General features: G+C 33.3%; 2 protein-coding genes and 1 pseudogene across 4 annotated transcripts; 1 reads left to right on the top strand and 2 right to left on the bottom strand.

Annotated features, from left to right (window-relative positions):
• The first annotated feature begins 739 nt into the window (after nt 1-739).
• Nucleotides 740-5,024, top strand: LOC146913409 (uncharacterized). 2 transcript variants are annotated; one of them, XM_085716566.1, is made up of 5 exons: nt 740-877; nt 1,939-2,551; nt 2,732-2,911; nt 3,002-3,554; nt 4,398-5,024. In XM_085716566.1, the coding sequence occupies exons 2-5, from the start codon at nt 1,940-1,942 to the stop codon at nt 4,799-4,801; spliced, it is 1,749 nt and encodes a 582-aa protein (XP_085572692.1). In that variant the 5' UTR covers nt 740-877; nt 1,939; the 3' UTR covers nt 4,802-5,024. The 2 variants fall into 2 exon arrangements, with proteins under 2 accessions (XP_085572692.1, XP_085572691.1); XM_085716565.1 differs by having other exon boundaries at nt 778-877; nt 1,936-2,551.
• Nucleotides 5,025-5,566: 542 nt separating this feature from the next.
• Nucleotides 5,567-13,606, bottom strand: LOC146913408 (ATPase family AAA domain-containing protein FIGL1-like). The gene is made up of 13 exons (XM_085716564.1): nt 13,156-13,606; nt 10,111-10,249; nt 9,620-10,006; nt 8,960-9,201; nt 8,394-8,521; nt 8,178-8,296; nt 8,000-8,092; nt 7,681-7,782; nt 7,339-7,441; nt 6,566-6,649; nt 6,391-6,486; nt 6,140-6,267; nt 5,567-6,049 (listed from the first exon to the last, which is right to left on the bottom strand). Exons 1-13 carry the CDS (start codon nt 13,416-13,418, stop codon nt 5,948-5,950), a joined length of 1,986 nt encoding a protein of 661 aa, XP_085572690.1. The 5' UTR covers nt 13,419-13,606; the 3' UTR covers nt 5,567-5,947.
• An 8,393-nt stretch (nt 13,607-21,999) lies between these two features.
• Nucleotides 22,000-24,535, bottom strand: LOC146913407 (ATPase family AAA domain-containing protein FIGL1-like; annotated as a pseudogene). The gene is made up of 10 exons (XR_015013469.1): nt 24,330-24,535; nt 24,116-24,243; nt 23,892-24,010; nt 23,718-23,810; nt 23,422-23,523; nt 23,197-23,296; nt 22,749-22,832; nt 22,574-22,669; nt 22,356-22,484; nt 22,000-22,256 (listed from the first exon to the last, which is right to left on the bottom strand). The product of XR_015013469.1 is annotated as an ATPase family AAA domain-containing protein FIGL1-like (transcript).
• Between the last annotated feature and the right edge of the window lie 519 nt (nt 24,536-25,054).

Genomic DNA, 25,054 nt, shown 5'->3' with positions numbered 1-25,054 from the left:
GGGAACCCACTTGGGTTGGTCTGATGGTATTGACTTGAGACCTGGAAGTGTGTTCATTCTCAAGGTCTCAAGTTCGATTTTTCACGATACTAATTTAGGTGGACTAATTTAACTTCTTAAAAAAATTAAGGGACGAAGGGAGTATATTAGTACACCAACTTTTTCTTAAGATCTGAACATATATTAGTGTTTGACTATTTATTATTAGAGTTGTGTTATTTGAACATCTATTTACATAACAACTTTTGAGACAGCTAAAATTTTATAAAGAAAATGAGGTATTGACGTAAAAACCAAAGTAATAGAAAGAAAAAGTAAAAAGATAATGTGAGTATGAAAGGAAAAGTTGTCAAAAAAAATGTCAAAAAATGGTCAAAATTTACTATACACATACAAATAGTATTTTAGGTTCTCTCAAAAAAAAAATGGTATTTTAGGTGTATTCATATATAAAATAGACACATTGATTATACTACCAACTTTTCTTAAAAAGATAATAGGCGCTAATATTAAGCGACAGATGGAGTATATTAGTATACGAAGCAAGATCTTCTCCATTTATCAAAATAAATGGAGTATACAATTTGGAGAGATAAACACCAATTAGATATTGAATGTTCATATTAAATGGTCCCACCATCATTAATTATTTTCTATCTTTTTCAATATTTTGTGTGTTTATTTTTCCAAACCGAGAAAATGGAGAGAATGGTAAAATCTACGGTAACTCTTGGTATACCAACTTTTTCCTAAGATCGGAAAAGACTATTTATTGTTATAGGAACTAAAAAGTCACACATTATACATTGCTAATCACTGCTGCTTCAGCGATCCAGTCTGCTTCAGCGTTCCCTCTTTAGTCCAACTTCTGCTTCAGGTTTTGTTCCTTTGTTGTTGATGTTGTTGTAAAACTAAATATCATGATGATTTCTCATTTAAACCCTAACTTATTCTGAATTATCAGTCACTGGTTTATTGATTGATTCTTGTTTTTAAGATTTTAGTGACAATGAAAATATGACCCATTTGTGTAAAAATATGTAACTTTTATGATTATGTGTTTTTGAAGCTCATATAGTGCGATTTCTTTTAGATTATGTTACATGCATGCATGAATGTTACTATTTTTGGTGTTGAACAAGGACTATTTTTCTTACCTAAAATGGTATTGAACATGCTATCCAAGCATCCATTGTTTATGTTGGAACTGCTTGAGCTTTTGGGACAAATGGTGGAACTTTAAGCCATTTGTATAGACTGGAGAACCATTTTTTATAGCAAGGACCTTTTTTATTTTCACTATTGAAACTAACGGATGATGATGGTTTTGTGGATTTAGGCTAAACTGCACTTTTCGCCCCCTAAGTTTCAAAATGTTGCGATTTTGGCCCCTGTTGAAAAAAAAGAAAATTTTGCCATTTTTTTTAGGAAAATATGCTCTTTTGACCCTCTAACTTTATGAAAATATGCTCTTTTTAACCCTTTATCTTTAGGGAAATAAGCTAGTTTAACCCTTTATATTTACAAAAAGTTGTAATTTTGACCCCTGTTTTGGGACACGTGGCGTCTTCTCATTGGCTTTGCATAATAGAGGGGCAAAATATTCATTTTTTTTAATAGGAGTCAAAATCGCAACATTTTGAAACTTAAGGGTCGAAAAATGCAGTTTAGCCTATGATGGCTATATTAAACAATTATTTTACTTTTGGCCTCTAAAGTTTTGCAATTGTGTGATTAAGATCTCTTAAACAACATTTTATCCGCATGACCCTACCATGTTTCATGTAAGTGTAAAGGATATATAATAAACTAAAGAACTTGTGTAAGGTCTTAATTGCAGCAATTTGTGATATACTTAATTAGGATCTCTAAAGTTTTGCAATTGTGTGACTTTTTTTTCTAATATTGTTTTTCATGATTTCAAATCAATCCAAGAAGGATGGCGACCTATGGATGTAGCAAACTACCAACCATTTTTGATTTGAACAGATCTCTTCAAGACATCATAGAGGTGGTCAATAGAAAAAATATTTGTCTCTTTGACATACTTCCAATTGAAAAACCAGACCTGCTAGTTCCATTAGTGAAGGAACTATTAAATTACTATGATTGTGAGAAATATCTTTTCAACATCAACGGACATAAGCTTGCTATTACATTGGAAGATATTTTGTACTTAACTGGTTTGCCCATTCGGGGCACACCAATTATGATCGCTTCCAATGACACAAAGGCATTCAAACGTGTATTCGGCATCGTCAAAAACACATCTTGTAGTATTAAGGACCTGAAGAACCTGGCAGGAAATACAAATGTTGACACTGATACTAGGGTGAAGGCAGCTTTAATGGTGTTAATTGCTTGCTTTGTGATGCCTATGGGTAACAGGTACCATATAAAGGGAGATTTTGTCAAATTTATTGAAAGACTTGAGGACGTTGACAACTATGCATGGGGTGCAGCTCTTCTAGCATTCTTGAACAATGGTATTCGCGAGTGGAAGGTTAATGAGAAAAAATCTACAATCGATGGCAACCTTTGGGTTGTATTGGTAAGTTGGACTAGTTATGTTTCTTTCTTTTTTATTTCTCGTAATTAATATTAAGGACTAATTACACATGAATAGAAGGCAAGCGGACAACAAGTTGAACTTAACTTATATAAATCTATTTAAACCAGTCTTGCTGTTCTCAACTGCATTTTAAGTTTTATGAAATTTTACTTTTCACAGGCGTTTTTTCTTATCCGCATTCCAGACTTGAAAGCAGCTATCAAAATAGACCTAAACTTGGACAGGCAACAAGTACCTTTGTTGCTTCCGGTTGTGGAGGCAGTGGATCAAATTTCGCACAACCACATAACCACTTACCTAACCAAAGTGAGGGAAATACTAAACAATCTTACTCAGGATGTAAGTCAAGTTTTATTGTTTTCTTCACTAATAGAATTTCAAAGCTCTTTTGCTTAGTCTAATTTTTTCATTTTTAATTGTTCTCATTAGAAAATTATATGGAAGCCGTATGCATTAGATCTTCATCGTCCTAAACTTAGGGATCAAAAAAAGTACAAGCTGCTTTTGGCACCAATTTGTTGTATGAGTGTCGTACATTATCATACACCTCATTATGCCCACAAACAATTTGAAGAACTTGAGGAGGTAGATGTGAACCAAATAATGTGGCAACCACCCAAAGACATGAAAAGAAAAGAAAAAAGGGGACCAACTGCCCAAAAGTTTTTATCTGATGCCGAGCTTCAGTTGTGGAATGAAGGGAGGTTGGTAATCAACTATCTGCCGGGGCATGAAGACGATGACATGTTTGATCAACCTGAGAGACATGTAGAGAATGTTATTGATGATCAACCTGAGAGGCAAGTAGATAATGTTATAGTTGATCAACCTGATGCTTCTGAATTTGATCAACATGAGACTTATGACTCTAGGGATGTAGATTCCTTAGTACATGTTGATCGACCTGGGACACCTATGCATGCAGATACCAAATCTGAGCCTCATCAGGAAAGTAGTGTTTTGAGTAGAAGATCACTACATGGTATGTTTCTAATTCTGCAAACAAGCTCATTTTTCTTTTTAAAAAAATATAAAAATTGCCACCAAGTAAGTTTGCTAAGCTCCCAATTATGCTACACCGGCTAAATTTGCTATTCACGTGTAGACTTACTGTCACTAGGAGAAAGTCTACTATGGTCACAAGCATAAATAAATAGTGTATGGGCACGCACACATCAAAAGATTTTTCAATAATAAAAAAGAAATTGATAGTAAAATGATTTAGTATTTTGAGAAAAAGTTTTTTATGTGTGTGACCAAACACTATTCATTTATGTTTGTGACTATAGAAGAATGTCTCTTGCCACTAGTGTGACACACTTTGTTTTATGCAAAAGATAATAGTATAACTTTTGGAGAAGGTGAAGTTTAGGGTCATGTGGAGTGTGATTTTTTGGAAAAAGCAAGTGAAGGTACAGTGTTGTTTGGAGGGAGTACGAGTGAGAGCACATGCCTCCAAAATAAAACCTTTTAGATGTAGCAAAATTCAGGTAAGACATGCCTCCAAACGAGTCCCTTCTAGATTTAGTAGGAGAGGGGACGGTTACCTGCTTGTTGTGATACTGTTAAAGTAGTAAGAAATGACCAATGAAAATGTAATTAATAATGGCAACTCATGTGTGGTACACAAGTGACTGAACATGTACCTTTGTCTTGTCTGTTTTGATGTGCCTTTGTTGGGAGCACAACCATGAGGCTATTACTTCTTTGTTGAGTAATATCGTGCTCCTCCTTACTAATATGAGACTCATGTTTGCATCTCTTCATGCTTGAAATTGTGTTTTTGCTAGTGTTTTTATGTTTATCTTTGCTTCTCTCTTTGCAGGATCGGCTGGAGAGGCACCTCTTACTACTGAAGAGAGCCACGCTGCTAGGGCGAAGAAAATGTTGGTGCAGGGAGTCACTCACCCCACCCTCAGACAAGATGAACTTGTTGATATGGTCGTGGCTTCTGTTGGTGGAGAAGGTAACGAGGAATCCACTGAGAAGCATTGGTGTGAACGGCATGAGCGTTTCCGGATGCGCATGCAATCATTGAATGAGAGGATCAGAAAGCTTAATAACCGATGCAATGTGTTGGCAGAGGTGGTTACCCAGACCAAGCTTGATTTGAAAACTTCAGCTCAAAGAGGCCGCAATTTGGAAAAGGCAAAGTCTGAGATGCAGTCCACTTTAGCCTCCGTCCTGAAGGAGCGCGACCGCTTGAAGACACGGATTAATGGACGATGACCCTGAAAACGCCCTACTTACCTGGTTGAAATTTATCTAATCTATTATTGTCTTATAGTTATCCTCAGATAACGTTTTGTTTTTTGGTCTTTAATTGACATAATTTTAACTTGTCATTGACTATAATATATGGACATAAAGAATAACAACTTTGTTATGAATATAAATATAATTTAGCAATTATGGACCAAAAACAAGACATGAAATTTTGGGAGGGTGAAAACATCTTTTATACAAAAATAAAAATTCACTATATTTTTATGGATGACTAGCTTATTTAACGTTTAATTTTATTTTTAGCAAAACAAATTAGTTGAATGGTGAGTAGACAGTTCTTGGAATCGAAGCATTGTATATAAGTATATTAACTTGGTGTTTGTTTGAGGAAAGATTGTGGATACTGATAAACTAGCTTATAACAAATAAACTTATATTGAATAACTAATAAGCTAATTGATAACATAAGTTATCTATTAGAATATGTGATGTTTTATAAGCACTGGACAAACATCAATTTCGTTCGGATTCTATTATCCAAAGTGTTCAGATTGTAGTTGCCGAACCATATATTTACAAGCACTGGACAAACATCAGTATAGTTCTAGGTTGGCTTTCAATTCTTACATTGTTCGGATTATAAAATCCGATATATGGTTTAGATTCTATAACCTGAGCAAATGATATTTTGGGAAGAAAAAAAAAAGATGTTTGGATTATTTTCACCACTAGATCAATCTCTTGAAGTTTTGTACTTTTAGAATCTAATGAGATTAAAAACACATTCCTTTTAATTCAACAAACACATTGTTCAACCATATTACATTGTTTGAACACATTAGATTCAAATCCATATTTACAATTTCGTTGCTATAAAACAAACGCATATAATGTTCCAAAGAGAACTAGTCACCATTTGTGATGGTTATATGATCTTTTCTGAGTAAATCATGCATCTTGTGCTGCGCTATGATTCTGCATTAACGAGCTACTCGACTTTCATGCAATTCTAATCCATCTTTTCAGCACCGTGACATTTTCTGATTCAATACTTTGTTAGCGTTTTAATTTCCAATACTACTTATATTGTAATCCACACAGATAATGAATCCAATTGTTCCATGGTGTATGCAATAAGAACATATTCCTCTAAATTGCTAAGCTTCCAAATTGTCTGTTCCATTGCTCGTAAGTGCCAAGTTCATTAGGTGAAACAGAAGGCCTCACCTGTTGCAAGGAAATCTTGAAGTCCTACACAAATTGAAGAAAACCTTTAAAAATTAATAATGAACCTGAGAAATATTTTTGAAATTTTTATGTTCTGTGCACCCTTTTCCATACCTGAAGAGTTACTGGTCTAATCTTTTCCTTTTCCAAGTTCACAACTTTTGCACCTTGTCTTATTTGCTCTCTTATGGGACCCAGAGAAGCATCCTTCACTAAGTTTTTCATGTCCGATCCAGAATAACCTTAAAAAAAGGTAACCAGGTAAAAGTAAAGTAAATAAACAGAAACAAAAAAAACAAAAAAAAAACTAGAAAAAGAAACTATTATGCAGAAGATCCTGTAATTATCGGGAATCATGTCTATACCTTCGGTTAAGTTGCATATAATATCCATTTCCTCATTTGATAGCTTGAATAACCCATCCTTCTCTAAAAGGCTACGTGCAATCCAAGCTCTTGCCTCTAAAATACCAAGCAAATGTGTTAGTTAGATGGTGTGCTTAAAAGGGTTTGTAGAAAGATGAAGAATCATGATTAGCACCTGAGGATGGTAGGGGAATGTATAGTCGTTTAGTAAGTCTCCTCCGTGCTGCTTCATCAAGCTCTTGAGGACGATTTGTTGCCCCTGCATAAATTTTACCCAATTTTTTTAACAAATAGTACGACAGAACTAGTTTATGCGAGAAAGACTTGCGACCGTCAATTGAAAATTTTCTTGGCCTCAATCTCTAAATTACTCAGATCATAACTACCATAATACATGTAATATATGACACTTAGGACAAACTAATAACAATATCAATCTTAGTTCTAAAGCATGAAATGAAATGTTCATTCCATTGTACAAAGAGTAGACCAAAGAGACAACACCTATAATATGTAATAAGGCAAAAAGGTAACAAATAGGTTGGATTATGTATGAGTAAGGATGTGATAAGCATCCAAGCACTTGGGGAAGCCTCCCTTAAAAGCTAAAAACCGAGGGAAAAGAATCAAACCACTTAAATACTCCACCGAACATCCCATACTACTTGAAGTGGGACTTGAGCACTCCATAACACCCAAATCCCTATCAGGATGTTACCCTTATTACAATCATAATGTGAGGAGGTGATCACATTAAAGCCTAATGTTTTGCCTTGCGTACTTGATCACATTTTCGAAAGATTAATTCATAAATATTGTTTAACAAAAGTCACTGTTATCTGGTGTCTACCCATTAAAAGTATCACAAGGGAGACAGTTACTAAGCTAAAAATGAGTGTATTAAAAAGAAAAATAAAAAGAATTTGAGCCTATTGACTCAACAATCACCTATAAGAAGAACTTGCTCGTTACCGCTGTCAAAGCCTTCCATTTCAATAAGAAACTGTGTCTTTAGCCGTCTACTTGATTCATGCTCACCATCTGACTTGCGCTGCAACAAGTTATATGCATTAAATAAATAGATAAGAAAAAAAAAATCACGCATAATAATTTTTTCACTAAGATTACATGTCATTAACTTCTTTATAGATGTTTGGTAAAAAAAAAAAAACCTTTATAGATGAAAATCATTTGTTACTCAATTATTTAAAAATTTCCACAAATAGTTGAATATGAACCTATTAGAGCAATAAATGTTAATGCTGCCTTTATTGCGTATGACAAGCATACCTGAGACAAGAGCGAATCTATTTCATCAACAAAAATTACTGCTGGCTGACGACAACTTGCCACTCCAAAGAGGGCTCTTACTAGCTTTTCACCTTCGCCAATCTATAATTATCAGTAGATATATTAGGTATTGAAAACGTTGTCTCTAGGATATTTAGAATTTGACAGGATCAGTTCATGAGTTGGTAAAGACATCAGTTGAGAAACACTGCAGAAAATCATCTCAAAATATTTTAGAAAACAGAACATGATTTTTTAAGAGAAATGTATCAGCAGACCTTCAAAATAAACAGCTAAAGCTTAAGCATATCAAACGTACCCACTTGCTAGTCAATGAGCTTGCAGATATGTAAAAGAAGGTAGCCTTTGCCTCCCCAGCAATGGCTTTTCCGATCATTGTTTTACCGGTTCCCTAGCATTAGAAGTATATAATATAAGACAGATCAAAACCAGAGTCGTTGAAATTTACAACATCAGTAAGAGAAATTCGCACTTACTGGTGGACCAAATAGAAGCAGACCTCTCCCAGGAGAACGGCAGCCCATAAATAAGTCAGGACGTAGCAGAGGAAATATGACCATCTCATTGACACAACTTTTGGCATGCTCCAATCCAGCTAAAATGTCAATAAACATTGGATCAGGAAAATCGTTTTCATAAGTAAGAACTGTCGATTTGTTGAACAAAGCAGAAAGATGAACTATTTATATTACCAATGTCATCCCAGTGTACATTGGGATCTTTATCCATTATCTCGTTACTAACATGTTCAATGAGGCGAGGTTCTAAATTCCTCAATTTCTCAGGAAGTTCACCATCAGGACCACACAGGATTTCCAAACTGCAATCATATGAAGCATATTAAGAAAAGTGCATATATTATCCAACCAATAATCAGTCGTGAAATCAACAACGTATGAGGAAGACATTAAAGGATTAAAGCGAGGAAAGTAAAACAGACTAGTCCTATAATACCTCAATTAAAAATAACGAGCGAAAAACAGATAGACTCTTGACAATTTTCTCACGGGGAATAAAGAAAGGCATCACAAGCTTAACTTTAGTTCGAATTAGTACAGACTTGTATAGAAATTTAAGTTACAGTTGATGCTCAGCAGTTTGTCAGATCGAAACACTTATGAGACACTGTCTAAAATAAAATTTGAGACATTTACATTTGTAATTTTAGAACGTACAGGGAGAACAAATTTGAGACATAGTGTGGACAAGGAGTTAAAAGTAAGAACATAAAGAATAATGTGATGATCTCAGAACTGACCATTTCTTTGTAGACTCATCTAAAGAATCATCACCCTTGTTGCCAGCTATTCGGGAAGTTATATTTCCAATATTGCTCCCATTGGATTTAATAGGGGGCACAAAATTACCACGGACGCCTCGTCGTGAAACACCATATGATCTCCCACCGTATAGCCTGTTAGCAGGATTGTTGTCGCATTGTGGTGAGACAGGTGCACTGGGTGAACCCATTGCACCTCGCTTTTGCTTTGCTTCCATTTCCTGCCCAAATAAGATTATGCCATCAGCATTTCTACATAATAAATAAATAAAATTACATAAGGAAAACATCTGTCATATTGACTTTGAAGTTGACTGACAGAGTGTTATTTCTCTTGCTAGAATTTTTGTTTGATAACCACTAAAAAACACAGTGAATTTGCTGTTTTCACCTTTTAAGGGTATTTCCTTATACAGAATGGATGATAAAATTCCCCATAATGAGCACATAAAAGGAAATTAGTGTATTTGGAAAACACATTAAATCAGTGGAAAGAAATACAACATACGCAGCAAATTTGACAGAAAAAAAATCTAAATACTAATAGTTCAAAAAACAGGAAATAACCCCATCACAGTTTTCCATAGTCGTCAACAAAATAGAGAGTGAAATTTGACGAATAAGGTAAAATAATCATACCAACTTCGTTCTGGCAGTAACAAATTCGTTGCCAGCAATATCGGGATTAACTTCCTCCTTGCTTGATGGTGACTTGAAATAACCAACTTTGGGGCTATTGTTTTCTGTGTGTGCACGTTTTATCGAAAAAGTGTTTCGACAGGTTCTTTCTTCTCTTTCAACTTCAAAAACAGACGAGACACCAGGACCCTTTGTATGGATGGGATGTGATTGAGGCCTTCCAATAATTGTGCAGTCCTCAGAGCTGTTATTTTTCAAGTTGAAAAAACTTTTGGAACCATTGCTAGTCCTCAAGCTGCTTTTTCCATACACAGATGTTAACTTAGCTTGCACCACTTCCTTTGATGTTTCTCTTCCAGTCTTGTTTTGCTTCCCCAGTTGATCAACCTGTATTTACAAAGACAATATGGATAACTTCGAAAATCATTATCTCTAGAATCTAAAATTACCAAAATTAATAGAGTTCAAACAACTGCAGTACAGTTTCTTACCAATTGATTGCAATCTTTTTCTTTAGATGGATGGATAAGAGCTTGAAAGTATTTAGAATTCCGTATCTTGTCAATATCAATATTTCCTGTTGTGTTAAAAACAGGCTCTGGAGACCTTTTTGCTTGCTCAAAAGCTCGGCTGAGGAAATAGATAGGAAAAATAATCTTGAGAAACATGGCAACAGCAAGAGGAAAATTGACGCGGCATTAACATAAGAGGAAGTTGATATCAATCAAGTAACATTGCATCACAGATTCTCAAAGTAACTAAGAATGGTTATTGGTTACCACCACATAGACTGTCTAGGTAGAAGATAGAAAATCAAGGAAAGAAAAAACACTATTATAATTAGGATGCGATTCAAACCCGGATGAAGGCGTAAATATTAATTTAACAACTAATTGCCAACATTTGCCATTAAAACAAAGAAGATGCGATTCACCCAACATGGTCAACATCTATGGACAATAACGGAATCACCACTGCCTATCAACACTTTTGGAGAAGCACCTTCAACTTCTGCCACTTTCTAGCCACTTAGACCTATTTCATCAAGTCCAAAATATGGATGAAGTTTCTCTTTGGGAGTAGTTTAGTTAATATGTCTGCCTTCGATAATAGGCTCATTCCTCCAAAAAGTGGCGCCTCACGTAAATATGTTGCTCCTCTCATGATTAACTTGACCCTTTGCCAAATAAATGGCACTCAAGTTGTCGCTGAATGTTACAGCATGCTCACGCCGGAAAACTTAAATCCCCTTTTTGGCCTAGGTTCTACTTTACACCATATGCATGATAAACCAAAATGTAAAATGTACACCATATATGCATGATAAACCAAAATGTAAAATGTACTCATCATAAATATTCCTTTAGGCCCTATTTCTGTTGATATTTTGATCTATCTTGAGTTTTTAATTGGCCCTGTTTACCACTGCACAATGAACACATCACAATCGAATCTTGGAAAATTTTGAGCAAGTTTCCAAAAAATGCAAACACATTACACTGCTCTCAAAGTAATTAAGACTCTAAGAGTAGGTCAATTTGAGTTATCCAACAATTACCATCAAACACTAGCCAACAACAATTGAAGAAGAAAACGAAACAAACCAAAACATCGTGATTCTCGAAACTAGCATTAGGCCTGCAGCAGATATCATAAAATAGTAAAACTTTCTTTGGTTTCACCTCTCCAATAGGACCAAAACACACCACTTAGTTTTGACAACAAGTTCAGTTCTAACCAATTTCTAAATTATATAGCAAACATAAATCAGAATACATACACATATTATTTCCATAGTTCCAACAACCTTGACTTATCCAATAACTATTCTAGACCTCGGCAAAACTCTTATCAAATTCTAACCAGATCTTATTACTCAAATATATAATATATAGGTTCAAATTCAAAAAAATATATAGCAAACTAAAACACAATACAGATGCATCATGTTCCATTGTTCCAACAACCATGACTTATCCAACAACTACTCTCAAAATTGGGTAAACAGCTTAATTAAGTGCTTATAGCACAAAGGCATAAATGCTTATCATATAAATGCTTTTGTACAAGTTATTTCTTTAATAAATGGTAAAATAAAGTCAAACTGTTTTTATATAAACTATAAGTTGTTCTCGGAAGCTATTATGGAGAGCTTATGAAAATAAGTTGAAAATAGCTTGTGGACATGTCCTAATCTATCTCTATAAGTTCTCACTAACAGTCTCACAAGTGTTAATGTCAATAGATAAGCTCAAATGAAGTCAATCCAAACATGCCTTCCATATCAAACATTCAAACTATAACAGAATACTGAATACATATATATCATGTTCAACAACTACTCTCAGATTCGGCAAATCATTATCAAACTCTAGAAACGGCAAAAAATTATCAAACTCTCAGATTCGGCAAATCATTATCAAACTCTAGAAACGGCAAAAATTTAACCACATTGGATTACTCAAATATACATATATCATAAAATTCAAAAACAATTCAATCCAAAAAGTTCAATTCTCTTCCAAAAAGCTATATATAGCACTGTCACTTCATATCAAAGGCATCTAGTTTCTGTGATACGTGTGAGTGTTTGACACCAAGAAGATATCAACACGTATAGTTGCATTCATTTTCTTAAATTATTACAAGTGTATACGTAAAGCATAAAATTGAAAACAATTAACTCCAAAAATTTCAATCATCTCAATAAAAGCTATATAGCACTGACACACTTCAGACCAAAGGCGTTTCTAGGGCATGCCTAGGATCTGACCCGTGTTAGAGTTGGTGTTCGACACCAAAACATGTACATTTAATTTCAAAAAATTCAATTCTCTCACAAAAAGCTATATAGCTCCAGCACACTTCAGATCAAATACATGTCTAGTGTTTGACATGTGTCAGCGTCAGTGTTCAACGCCAACACAAGATCAACTGATATATAATCACATTCAATCATTTTTTTCTCAAAACGTATCATAAACAATTAATTCCAAAAAAGTTCAATTATCTCACCAAAAGCTAAATAACACCAACGCACTTCATATCAAATGCACGTCTAGTGTTTGATACATGTCAATGTTAGTATTCAACACCAACACAACATCAACACATACAATTACATTCAATCAGTTCAATTTTCTTAAAATATTACCGTCGAATACATGTTCAACTACTATACCCTCCTCTGTAGCACTGACACTTCTGATGGAAGGACTCACACCGACACCTGTCATTACATTCAATTAATTCTTCTTCTTTTTCTTTAAATTTTTACTGGATTCCACGTGTCAGTGTCGTATCCGGTGATTGTGTAAGTGCTTCAGAATCAGAAGCTATAACAACCTTACCTTATCCAAAACTACTCTCAAATTCATCAAATTGTATAAAATTCAATAAACAAAACAAAAAAAACCTAACCAAATCACATATCATAAAATTGAAAACAATTTCATTCAATAAACTACGATCAATGCATCACCGAAAAAACAGGTCTCAAAATCAATGAAAAGTTGATTAATAACACGATTAATTACCGGTTAATGCTCGGAGTAAGAGACTTTCTCGCAGTATGAAGATAGGATAAGGCTTGAGTCCGAATGTGTTGAATGAAAGCTTCATCGACATCGGAATGAGAATGCGAATCGAGAAATCCGAGAAGACGAAGAGAGAGAATGTATGCGGAAGAGTAATCATTTGCATCGCGGTGGTTTTCAGCGCCGAACAAAAGAGAGTGAAGTCGCTTCAGATTCTCATCAACTTCCTTTCTCCAACAACACTTTTTCGCTGATTCTTCCATTGAAGAGAGAGTGAATAAGAAAATGGAAATGAAATTGAAATTGAAATTGAAGTGAAATTTGAATTTTGTTTATCTGAAGTGAATGAATGAGTGAGTCAGATTCCTCTTCTCCCGCCTATTTCACCCTTTTCTCGCGCCTCCAACTTCATTTACGTTTAATTGTTTTTTTTTTAGTTACGATATTTAAACGACTAAATTAGAGGTGCAAAAATACATTTAAACATGTACATCCTTCACCGTTATAAACAAAAATCTACATTTTTAATGAATGAATTTAAAATATTGATATTTGTTTATAATAATGACCAGAGGGTGTGTACTTTTGGCAAAATTTAATCTAAATATTAAGGGAATCTTTTAAGGCTCCGTATGGACTGACTTATTTTAAAGTTTATGCAAAGTAACTTATACAAATAAATAAGCATTAATGTATTATTTATAAGCTTGTTATGCTAGTCTATGAAAAAACAACTTATGAATATACAATTTTCGTTAGTAAAATCTTATGAATTAACATAAATGTTTAATTATTTGCATAAACATTTTTTTTCATAAACTCAAAATAAGCTCAATCCAAACCGGCTTTAAATTTAGTCTCTAATTTTATCAATATTTAATAATGGTATTTGAAATCGGTAAATATTAGTCAAGTTTCATTATCATCAATATAAATTCAAATACATTGTTGACATTATTAATTTACAAAGGGGGTGCTTATTTACGATGGTGCTTAATAGGGGAAGGACTCCCCATTATAGATGGTCTAATTTAATTAGCCAGAAATTAAACTACGGGAGACCAAGTTTAAAAAGAATACTTTAGTTAAATAAAAAAACTCAAATGTACTACATAAATTTAATCTACATTTAATCGATTTAAAAAGTTTATTAAATGACACTTAACTATCGCTTAGAGTATTTTGGTATTTTTGGATGTTTGGAAGGAAAAATAAAAATGAGAAGAGTAATTTTTTTTTTTTATTCTATTGTTGGTTTTATACTTGACACTTGACATAGTTAAAAGGGTTTTTTTTTTTTTTTTTGTCATAAAAGACAAAGGTCCAATGTTCCTATTATATGATTCCAAATGAAAGTGTTAATGATGACGGACCACGTTACGTTGATATTCCTAGTGAAATAGCATCATATAATAGGCTATACTAGTAGTATAAATTTTTTAAAAATAATTGGGGGAGAAGATGAGAAATGTGAGAAAGTTTGAGAGAGAAAACTTAGAAGACTGTGTTTATTTTGATTATCGAAAATTGAATATAATGATAGAATAATGTATTAATACAATTAGATTTTGTTACTAACTTAAGACCAAAGTGTTATTGAATATCAACATACCAACAGCATCCATTCCAGCTAGTTTCTCTTCAGCTGCACTCTTAGTTCAGTGTCTCACTATCCAATGAAACCATAATTCTTTTCTTCATTTACTTATGCTTAATGATTCATGTGAGGTAATTATTAGTTTTTTGAGGTCTTGAATGAAAATATTCTAACACTATAGAGAATTAGAGACCGTTGTAATTGTTAGTTTTAACATGTATATCATTTTTAATTGTCTGTTTTTGATTGAACTTCTCTATTCGTTGTCCTCTTTACATGGTTTTACAAATCGATTTCTCATTACGAAATGAGAATTTCTCATTCACTTTTACAATTTTATTCATTTTGATGACCATCATTGTCAAAGTCATTTTATCATTTTCATTCGCCTTTGAACAGTCGCAGTTGAACAAAAGGACGGGAAGAAAAGAATAATAATTTCATTGGACTTGGACCCTGAAAAATCGGAATGTAGCTGAAGAGAAACTAGATGGGATGGAGTTGAAGTTCATTCTCTTGAGAATCCTGAGTTTGCCGACAGCAACGGATCCTTCTATGAGATGGATGTTGAAGGTATGTTTTTGATTTTTTCTTGACAAGCAGTCCTCCAAACCATTCAAAACTTATGAACCGAAGTGGATTGGCCTTTCAGCTCCCGACCAATTCCGTATACTTCTACAGACCAAATGCGAAAAGGAGCATTCAAAAAACAGATGCTGACAGGATTCATCTGCTCTAAAGCAGAAAATGCAGCATCTATGACGATTACCATCCAGCAGCCCTCTTCGAATCAGCACGTTTGATGGTACAGTACTGCGCCAAACCTTCCTAATAACACTGTCGTCCCCATGTCTTCGTTACACTCAGAATTGTACTTCCTCTGATAAAGAGCCATATAGCCTGTTTTGACATTGTAACCACCCAACACGTCGTATTTCCACACCCACTTGTCACGTTCGCTTCTAATCAGAGATATTCCTGCCAACATATTCAACAATTTTGCACTTACATTTTTTTTCCTAACTGAATAATGAACATCGCAAAATAGCTGCCAGTTCCATGATTCATCATGCCAAGAACGTGCTTCCGCAACTGTCAAGTTCTTATTAGCAGCCACTGAATATAATCTGGGAAACACATTCATTAGTGTCTCTAAACCTACCTATTTACCGCTCCAAAATCTTTTTTCTCCGGCTACAACCCAACCGCTAGTTCACACCATCGAAAAACCAATCAGATTCATTACTTGTTGCTGGTTTCAAAGACATCAAGTCTCCACTAAAATGAATTCTTGGAACCTGCAGTATCATCCCCTATTCACATAACTTTTTTCTGCCAGAATTTAAATGGCACTATGCCAATGTTGCAACATAAAAAATCAGTTGATGCGTTCAATAATCTGTCATCTAAATTAATCCAAACCATCTTGCTTTTCATGAGATGAGTAAAATAAGAGGACCAAAAGTGTAATTAATTAATTATTTTTTTGATAGAATAAGTTCTTTCACTATATATCCATCTCCACTTATCATGTGATAAGTTATTTCTATATGTCAAGTGTTTTAATTAACTTCTAAAATAAGATATCAGAGTTAAATGAATCCAAAGATAAGATAAGCTCAAGTTAAGTAAACAATTTGCTTTCAAAATAATTTCTTTATAAATATAGTTCCTAAAACATCAGGGCACTGCCATTTTAAGTACTTAAAAGATGAGGGCACTACCATTTTGAGTGTATAGCATGGAAAGTAAATGAGATTAAAGTTAAACACAACTTCAATCAAAAGATGATTATAAAGCTGTAAATCATTAGGAGCACTTTGCCTTCAACCTTTGTATGGATGGGATGTGGTTGAGGCCTTCCAATAATTATACAGTCCGGAGAGCTGTTATTTTTCATGTTGAAAAAACTTTTGGAACCATTACAACTACTAGTCCTCAAGCTGTTTTTCCCATACATGGATTAACTGCATTACATTTCTTACCAATTGATTGCAATCTTTTTTCTTTAAATGGTTCGAGAAGAGCTTGAATGTATTTAGAATTCCGTATATTGTCAATTTCAATATCTCCTGTTGTGCAAAAAACAGGCACCAGAGACCTTTTTGCTTCTCAAAAGCTTGGCTAAGGAAATAGATAGGAACAAAAATCTTGAGAATTAAGGCAACAACAAGAGATAAATTGACACAGAATAATCATGCTTTAATAACACATGAGTTTAAACATTGCATCACAGATTTTCAGTCAATAAGAGTGGTTACCACCAATGTTCCGCAAATCGAGTATTAACACTCCAAGTTTACCGAGTTTACGTGTTTAGGTACCAAAATCGTGTTAACTCTAAGGTAAACTCGGTTTCTGGTAAAATCGAAAGGTTTGACGAGTTTGACCAAGTTAACACTCGGTAAACTCGTGTAAACTCGACCGAGTTTACCGAGTTTACATCTAAAAAAATTAAATAAAAATTGGCGCTTTTTTCTGGCCCATTTATTAACAACTTTAGAAACTTGTGAAACTTGTTTTTTTTGATGGTTTTATGGATAGAATACTTATGAAACTTATGATTTTTTGCGTTAATTTTTATATTTTGATGCTAAATTGAGCATAACATTTTATTATGGTAGTTTGGTATAATTTGCCTTTGTAGTTAAGTCATATTTTGCACTATTGACCTATTTACAAATCAGATTAGCTTATATATGTCTTGCATATAATAAATTTTATATAATTTTAATTTTAGGTAAACTCGAACGAGTTCTCGAGTCGAGTTTACCTAGGCAAAACGAGTTGAGGTAAACTCCCGAGTTGTAAAACATTGGTTACCACCACATAGACTATTTAAGTATTAGAACGCTTGAGGAAACACGGCCAATGGTTCAACCAACGCAGTCAACATCTACCACCAATGGTTCTAGCTTACTGCCATTAGCATGAAAAAGCAAAATGTAAAATATACTCAACACATATCCCCTATCTGGCTCTATCTCTGTTTAAATTGGTCCAGTTTATAAGGTAACGATGCACAATTTACGCCGCTCATAATCGATTCTTGGAAAATTTTGACTAAAATCTTTCTAGTTCCAAAACTAAGCATTTGGAATACAGAACAATTTTCTTTGGATTCACATCACTATTTTATTTCTAAGTTATAGATCAAACATAAATCAGAATAGGCAAATCTTTATCAAAATCTATAAACATATAAAATTCATTCAAAACAATCCATTCCAAAAACTTAAATTCTCTCACCAAAAGCTTTAAACAAACACTAATACACTTCAGATCTAATGCACAAGATCCGTAAAGCAGTAGGTTGGTACAAGGCGATATTCAAAGCTGAAGTGATAATCTTATAACAGTTTTTTAAACTTAGTTATATCATCAATCACAAGTAGATAAATATTGCATTGTAGTACCAACCGCTGCGTTACGATTTATGCATGATGTAGTAATAGTAAACTTTAGATCTATCATTAACATGATTTGTTCTCAAAGAAATGGAGAGAAAAGGGAAGAGTTAAAGGGGTTATGTGAGGAGGAAGAGATTATTTATAGAAAAAAAGGGGTGAATGCTTATTGGTTGAAAGAGAGAGCACACGGATCACCATCATGAGATCAATCTCAGCCTTTGAAATGAAACTTATCAATGGTGGATAATGAGTCATTCATGACCATGGATCCCAAACTTATCCCTTGGTTTTTACTATTTTATTCTTATTTTTACCAAAATAAATTACTTTTTTTTTTAAGGAAAGCAGAATAAATTACTTGAATATTGAAATGAGTTATTTGTTCATTTTACACATTATCATGCTAATAGATAATAGATGTGGTGAATAATAGAAAAAATGATTTTAAATGTTTATGTTTAAGTACTGGTGTATTCACCATTATCATAAATACAAAATGGAATATATTAAATTAGAGTGTTTAAAATAATATCAATTAGATTTATAATTGGAAAAAAGTTATTAATATTGCATTGAAAAGTGAATGAGTCAGTTATTTTGAAACAATATTTTTTTTTTATAAAATAATCTAGGATGGATGAAGTAATTGAAAATTACTTCTTCAATTTCAATGATCTAGATCTAGTACTATCACAAACCACAATGAGTTGTGTTATTTGAACAACCATTTCAATGACAACTTTTGGGACAACCATGAATAAAATAATGTGGGATGGAGGAAGTAATTGAAAATTATTTCTTCAATTTCAATGATCTGGATCTAATACTATCACAAACCACAATGAGTTGTGTTATTTGAACAACCATTTCAATGACAACTTTTGAGACAACCATGATTTACAAAGAAAATGAAGTATTGACACAAAAACCAAAACAATAGAGAAAGAGAAAGTAAAAACATAATATGAGTATGAAATAGAAAGTTGTCACAAAAGTTGTTAAAAAATGATTGTACGAATATCACTTCTCAACCACAATATAAAAAGGGTCTTTAGAATTGAAACATTGTCTTCTTTACATTTAAAAATAAGTGACTAATGTATTTAGGCTATATTATAGTTTAAATACATCAATTATTAAATAAATTGTAAAAAAATATTTGCTTATAAATTTATAAATACATCAACTATTAAATAAATTGTAAAAAATATTTGCTTATAAATTTGATCTCACCTTCAAATTGATTTTTTACGACTCAATCTAAATTCACTCATTTTTATTTCGAATCACCTAATATACTCTCACACCGTCAAATTGGAAGATCTTAATCATGAATTGCTCAAAAAAATTAAAATGGGACCCAAAATTGCAGTCGGCCAAAATAAGAGGATCAAAACTATATTATTATTATTTTTATAAATCTTAGGTACCCGTTAGCAAAATTTGTTTAACATTTAAATTTATTTTATTATAAATTAATATAAAAAGAGTGGTGCTATTTTGTACGAATTAATTGGGCAAGAAACGCAAGAATACACTTATAAAAAATAACAAAGTCAAAATAAAATTTGTCAAAAAAAAAAAAACAAAGTCAAAATAAAAGGCAAAAACGGAATACATGGAGCACGTGGAATAAAACTCAGCAAACATAACCTTCTCTATTCTTCGCTTTCGTGGCTTTGTCATTCGTAAAAACAATCATTACCCATATAAAAATATGACATGACGTTGAATGATTTGATGAACGATACATACCCAACCAAACTTCATGGGTATCATTGTGTTCACCTTTTTAACAAAAATTTAGATGAGTTGGATCCTTAGGATAGATCTCAAGACTTAAACGTCTAAAGAACTTCTGAATAAGGAGTTGAACTCATGAGTGAGTAAACTCCTTATCAACTTATCATCGAGAACTCTTGTCTAATAATTGCTAGATTTTAATTGAAGGACTTCCAGGCAGTTTATATATAACATGCAGATTTGGAAAAGACTGTGTCCGATTATGAATATGATTCATATATGTGTCTAAGGTTAATAACCATAAAGTATATATTATATTTAAATTCGTTTGCTAAGGTTAATAACCATCAAATTAACACTGTATTTAAATTCGTTTAATGATTGATTTTACCATTCTCACAAGATGATGGTACTCTCTTTGTTTAATAGATGGAGAGGGTAGAGGGCCCGATAGAATGGCAACAATACGTTTTTATTCAAGGACTCGAGCGATGAATCCATTCATCACAAAGAATGTGACACATTTTCTCAACAATCTCATTTGGATACATGTTCTTCGCCGTAATAGACACCCTCTAGTAGGCTCTGCTTTTTTATGATATGTTCGGGGCTTGCATGTCTAAAAGTGTTCCTTTAATGTAGTTTCTTCTTTGAGATTCTACGCCCTCTTTTGTAATTAAAAAAAAGTACTAATAAAAGACCCTCTTGGTGATGGTGTTGTAGGAGCAACAATGATTTTATTTGTGATTTCTAATTTCGTAACGACTATTGTTTATGAGATGATGCATGAAAGTGTTTAAAGTTGTGGCAAACTGGGAACCTTGTCATGAATTAAAAAAACTTGACCAAGCAATAATTTGATAATTGATCCCATGATGTTCCAATACGTGTTGCACTATTAACCCATTTGGATTGACTTGATGATATTGGTTTGGGACGTGGGAGTGTGCTCCTCTTTAAGGTGTTTGATTCTCCTCGATGACAATTTGTGTGTGCTAATTTTTCTTTTTTTTTTTAAAAAAAAAAGTGTTGCGATGTTATTAGCATTGATTTTTTTAACAAAAGTTTAGACGAGGATTTGTTTAACATAGTGTTAATGTTTTCGAATGACTTTTCCCTCAAAAAAAAAAAAATTTCGAATGACTTGAAAATGTAGTACTGATTGATGTATATACGTTTTATGAATTGAATCAATGAATGTATCCTTACTTTATTCCAATACTACTTATACCATTATTAAGTATCCTTACGTTTTGTGAATTGAATCAGTGAATTGAATTGATTGATGTATATACTGTTGTTAAATGCTTTTAGTTACATATGCTTTATCTAACATTTATTAATATTACGAAATTCAAATAGTAACATTTGAAATGATTTAGTAACATTTTACAAATGTTAATGTTACTAAACCCTAAATATGTTGTAGTGTCGATTGATTATGTTTCAATCATGCGTTGCAATGTTATTCAGTTATGGTTTTTGAATGACTTGATAGCCGAAAATGTAATAATGTTTTTATTTATTTTTTGAATTGGGTATACTTTAAGCACAACTACAAAGTCTAATCTTTAATGTTAATTAAAAAATGGTTTTGATTTTAGGTCGAAGATAGAGATGATAAGTTTACTCTCATTTCTTCTCTCTAAACACCCCAAATTTGGGTCTAATTTTTTGTTTTGGGTTTGAATTGTTCTTTTTAGGTTGAAGGTAGAGAGGGTGAAAATGAAGAAGATATAATTTTTTTTATGGGATTCAGTTTTTTTTTTTTTTTCAATATAGAACCTGCCACCTCAACATCAAAATTGTCACATCGTCGTTTTTGTAACCATAAATCATTAGGAGGGTAATAGTGCAACTATTAAAGAGATAAATGACCAATATAGAATTAAAAAAATGTAAAGGACACAAGTGGTTCAAACGTAATTAAAGTTTAATGGATCACATGATGCATTTGGCCTAAATTTTTATATTTAATCAACAGAAAAAACAAGTTTTTTTTTTTACTATGTTATATTATAGGTGCGAAGTTTTCACAGTCGATCTTTCCTCGTAACCGAATCAAGGGGTTCAACTACCTTACAACTTAGACCAATCCATTTTCTTTTAAAGAAAATCAGGTATCAACAATGAAAAAGTCCACAAGGAAAACAATGCCAAAAAAGATATCAACAAAAATGAAGACCATTCCCATCTAGGTTACTATAGAATATATGATGCTTTGTCTCCATACAATGAGAGGACATCCTCTAAATTGCTAAGGTTCCAAATTGCTTGTTCCATTGCTCAAAGGTGCCAAGTTCATTAGGTGAAACAGAAGGCCTTATCTCTTCCATGGAATTCATGAAGTCCTACACAAAGTGTAGAAATCTTTTCAAAGTTAATAATCAATTTGAGAAATATTTTTGAAATTTTCGTCAGGTTTTACATTCATGTACCCTTTTGCATACCTGAAGAGTTACTGGCCTCATATCCTCCTTTTTCAACTCCATATTATCTATACCTTGTTCCCATTGCCTCTCTCAGTGGACCCATAGAAGCATCCTTCACTAAGTTTGTCATATCTGATCCTGAATAACCTAAAAAGAAAGTTACCAAGTATAAGTAAATCACCAGAAACCATGAAAAAAAAATTAGATACTGTAATTAACTGGCATAATGTCAATACCTTCCGTTAAGTCACGTATAATCTCCATTTCCTCGTTTGATAGCTTGAATAGTTCATCCTTCTCTAAAAGATTACGTACAATCCAAGCTCTTGCATCTGAAATACCAAGTAAATAAGTTAGTTAGACGGTGTGCTTAAAAGGATTTGTAGAAAGATGAAGAATCATGATTAGCACCTGAGGATGGTAGGGGAATGTATAGTCGTTTAGTAAGTCTCCTTCGTGCTGCTTCATCAAGATCTTGGGGACGATTTGTTGCACCTGTATAAATTTTACCATTATTATTACAATCATAATGTGTAGAGACGGTCCTTAATAAACCGTCTTGCATAATACGAAAACAAATGAACATAAACATAGGCTAGTTTTCCTACATTTGAATACACAGAAACAAAATGAAAAATCGAAATACATAAGAGTGACAGCGATCACGTTAAAGCATAATGTTTTGCCTTATGTACTGAATCACATTTTCGAAAGCCATCATTACTTAGTATCTACCTATTAAAAGTATCACAAAAGGAGATTTTCTTTTTACTCAACAAAGGAGACAGTTAGAAAAATAAAAATGGAGTAAATTAGAAAGAAAAGTAAAAAGAAATTGAGTGTATTGGTCAATAATTACCAATAACCAGGACTTGCTCGTTACCACCGACAAAGCCTTCCATTTCAATAAGAAATTGTGTCTTTATACGTCTAGTTACTTCATGCTCATTACTTTTACGCTGCAACAAGTTACACATATTAAATAAATAAGAGAAAATTTCATGTCTTTAAATTTTTAATAGATGAAACTCAATTACAGCAATAAATATTAATGTTGCCTTTATTGGCCATGACAATAGCATACCTGAGACAAGAGTGAATCTATTTCATCAACAAATATTACTGCTGGTTGACGACAACTGGCCACTCCAAAGAGGGCTCTTACCAGCTTTTCACCTTCACCAAACTATAATTATCATCAAATATCAAGTATTCAAAACACTATCACAAGTATATTTGACAGTATCAGTTCATGAGTTGAGAAAGAGTGCAGAAACTCATCCCAGACAAGATTTTAGAAAACGGAATGCGAAGTTTTAAGAGAAATGTATCAGGAAACCATTAAATAAACGGCTAAAGCTTAAACATATCAAAACATACATATTTGCTAGTCAACGAGCTTGCCGATATGTAAAAGAAGGTTGCTTTTGCCTCCCCAGCTATGGCTTTTCCAATCATTGTTTTACCAGTTCCCTAGCATTAGAAGTATATAAGACAGATGAAAGAGAAGAGTCTTTGAAATTTACAACATCAGTAAGAGAAGTTTGCACTTACTGGTGGACCAAATAGAAGCAAACCTCTCCCAGGAGAGCGGCAGCCCATAAATAAGTCAGGACGTCGCAGAGGAAATACGGCCATCTCATTGACACATTTTTTGGCATGGGTCAGTCCAGCTAAAAATGTCATTAAACATTGAATTAGGAATTAGGATAATTAGTTTTCATAAGAACTGCCAATTTGGTGAACAAATCAGAAAGATGAACAACTATTTATATTACCAATGTCATCCCAATGGACATCGGGATTTTTATCCATAATCTCATTACTGACTTGTTCAATGTGGCGAGGAGTTACATTCCTCAACTTCTCAGGAAGTTTACCATCTGGACCACGCAAGTCATTCAAACTGCAAGAATAGGAAATTGAGAAATAGCGCGGATACAAAATTAGAAGTAAGAACATAAAGATTGATATGAAGATCTCAGAACTGACCATTTGTTTGTAGTATTGGTTGATCCCATACTAGGGAGGCCATAGACATTCCTAGCAATTTGGGAAGTAACATTTCCAGTATTAATAGGGAGGCCAGATTTGCCACCACAGATGCAAGGTCGTGAAACAGGCGCACTCGATGAACCAATTAAGTCATCTGCATTCTTTCTTTACTTCACATCCGGTTGTTCAACCATACCACCATTAAGACTGTTCAAAGGTGAATGAAAATAATAAAACGAATACGTTGTTTACAATAATAGACAAGTTCAAGACGCATACAATTTTTTTTTTTTAAATGAAAGAAATACAGTGCAAAGCATCATATGATAGAACAAAACATCTCACTTCACTTATTAAAATTGGTCCCATCAGTGAGATCCACTTATTAAAATTGGTCCCACTAATCTCCACATGTGTATATCTCTCTCTCATAAATGGACAATAAATGACTCGCATTCCAAATCACCCAAATTGCTGCGTGCCAAATCAACCAAAAACCTTGGCGAATCTTTTCATTCACCGCCTCACCACTCCAACATTCCAAATGTATAAACAAATTCGAAGGTGTAATAAACATGAACTCTAACCAACGCATCACCAAAATCCAAACCCTATTAGTCACATGACAAAACAAGAAAAGATGCTTAGCATTTTCCTCCTACGAATCACATAAAACACAATTTTCGGAAACCTCTAAAGAGAGAATATTCAGGATTATAAGG

The sequence above is a fragment of the Medicago sativa genome, chromosome 6, assembly GCF_051527215.1.
Source record: "Medicago sativa cultivar Bolivia chromosome 6, Bolivia_mono, whole genome shotgun sequence".
In the NCBI taxonomy this organism is placed as follows: Eukaryota; Viridiplantae; Streptophyta; class Magnoliopsida; order Fabales; family Fabaceae; genus Medicago; species Medicago sativa.
Note: the sequence above shows the minus strand (reverse complement) of the source record. Positions and strands in the feature narration are given on the sequence as shown.

Coding starts and splice junctions, on each gene's coding strand:
- LOC146913409 (XM_085716566.1), top strand. CDS start 1,940: ATGGCGACCTATGGATGTAGCAAACTACCAACCATTTTTGATTTGAAC. Junction 2,552..2,731: donor GCAACCTTTGGGTTGTATTG/GTAAGTTGGACT, acceptor TACTTTTCACAG/GCGTTTTTTCTTATCCGCAT. Junction 2,912..3,001: donor TAAACAATCTTACTCAGGAT/GTAAGTCAAGTT, acceptor TGTTCTCATTAG/AAAATTATATGGAAGCCGTA.
- LOC146913408 (XM_085716564.1), bottom strand. CDS start 13,418: ATGGAAGAATCAGCGAAAAAGTGTTGTTGGAGAAAGGAAGTTGATGAG. Junction 7,783..7,999: donor GCTCATTGACTAGCAAGTGG/GTACGTTTGATA, acceptor TGATAATTATAG/ATTGGCGAAGGTGAAAAGCT. Junction 7,442..7,680: donor TAGATTCGCTCTTGTCTCAG/GTATGCTTGTCA, acceptor AACTTGTTGCAG/CGCAAGTCAGATGGTGAGCA.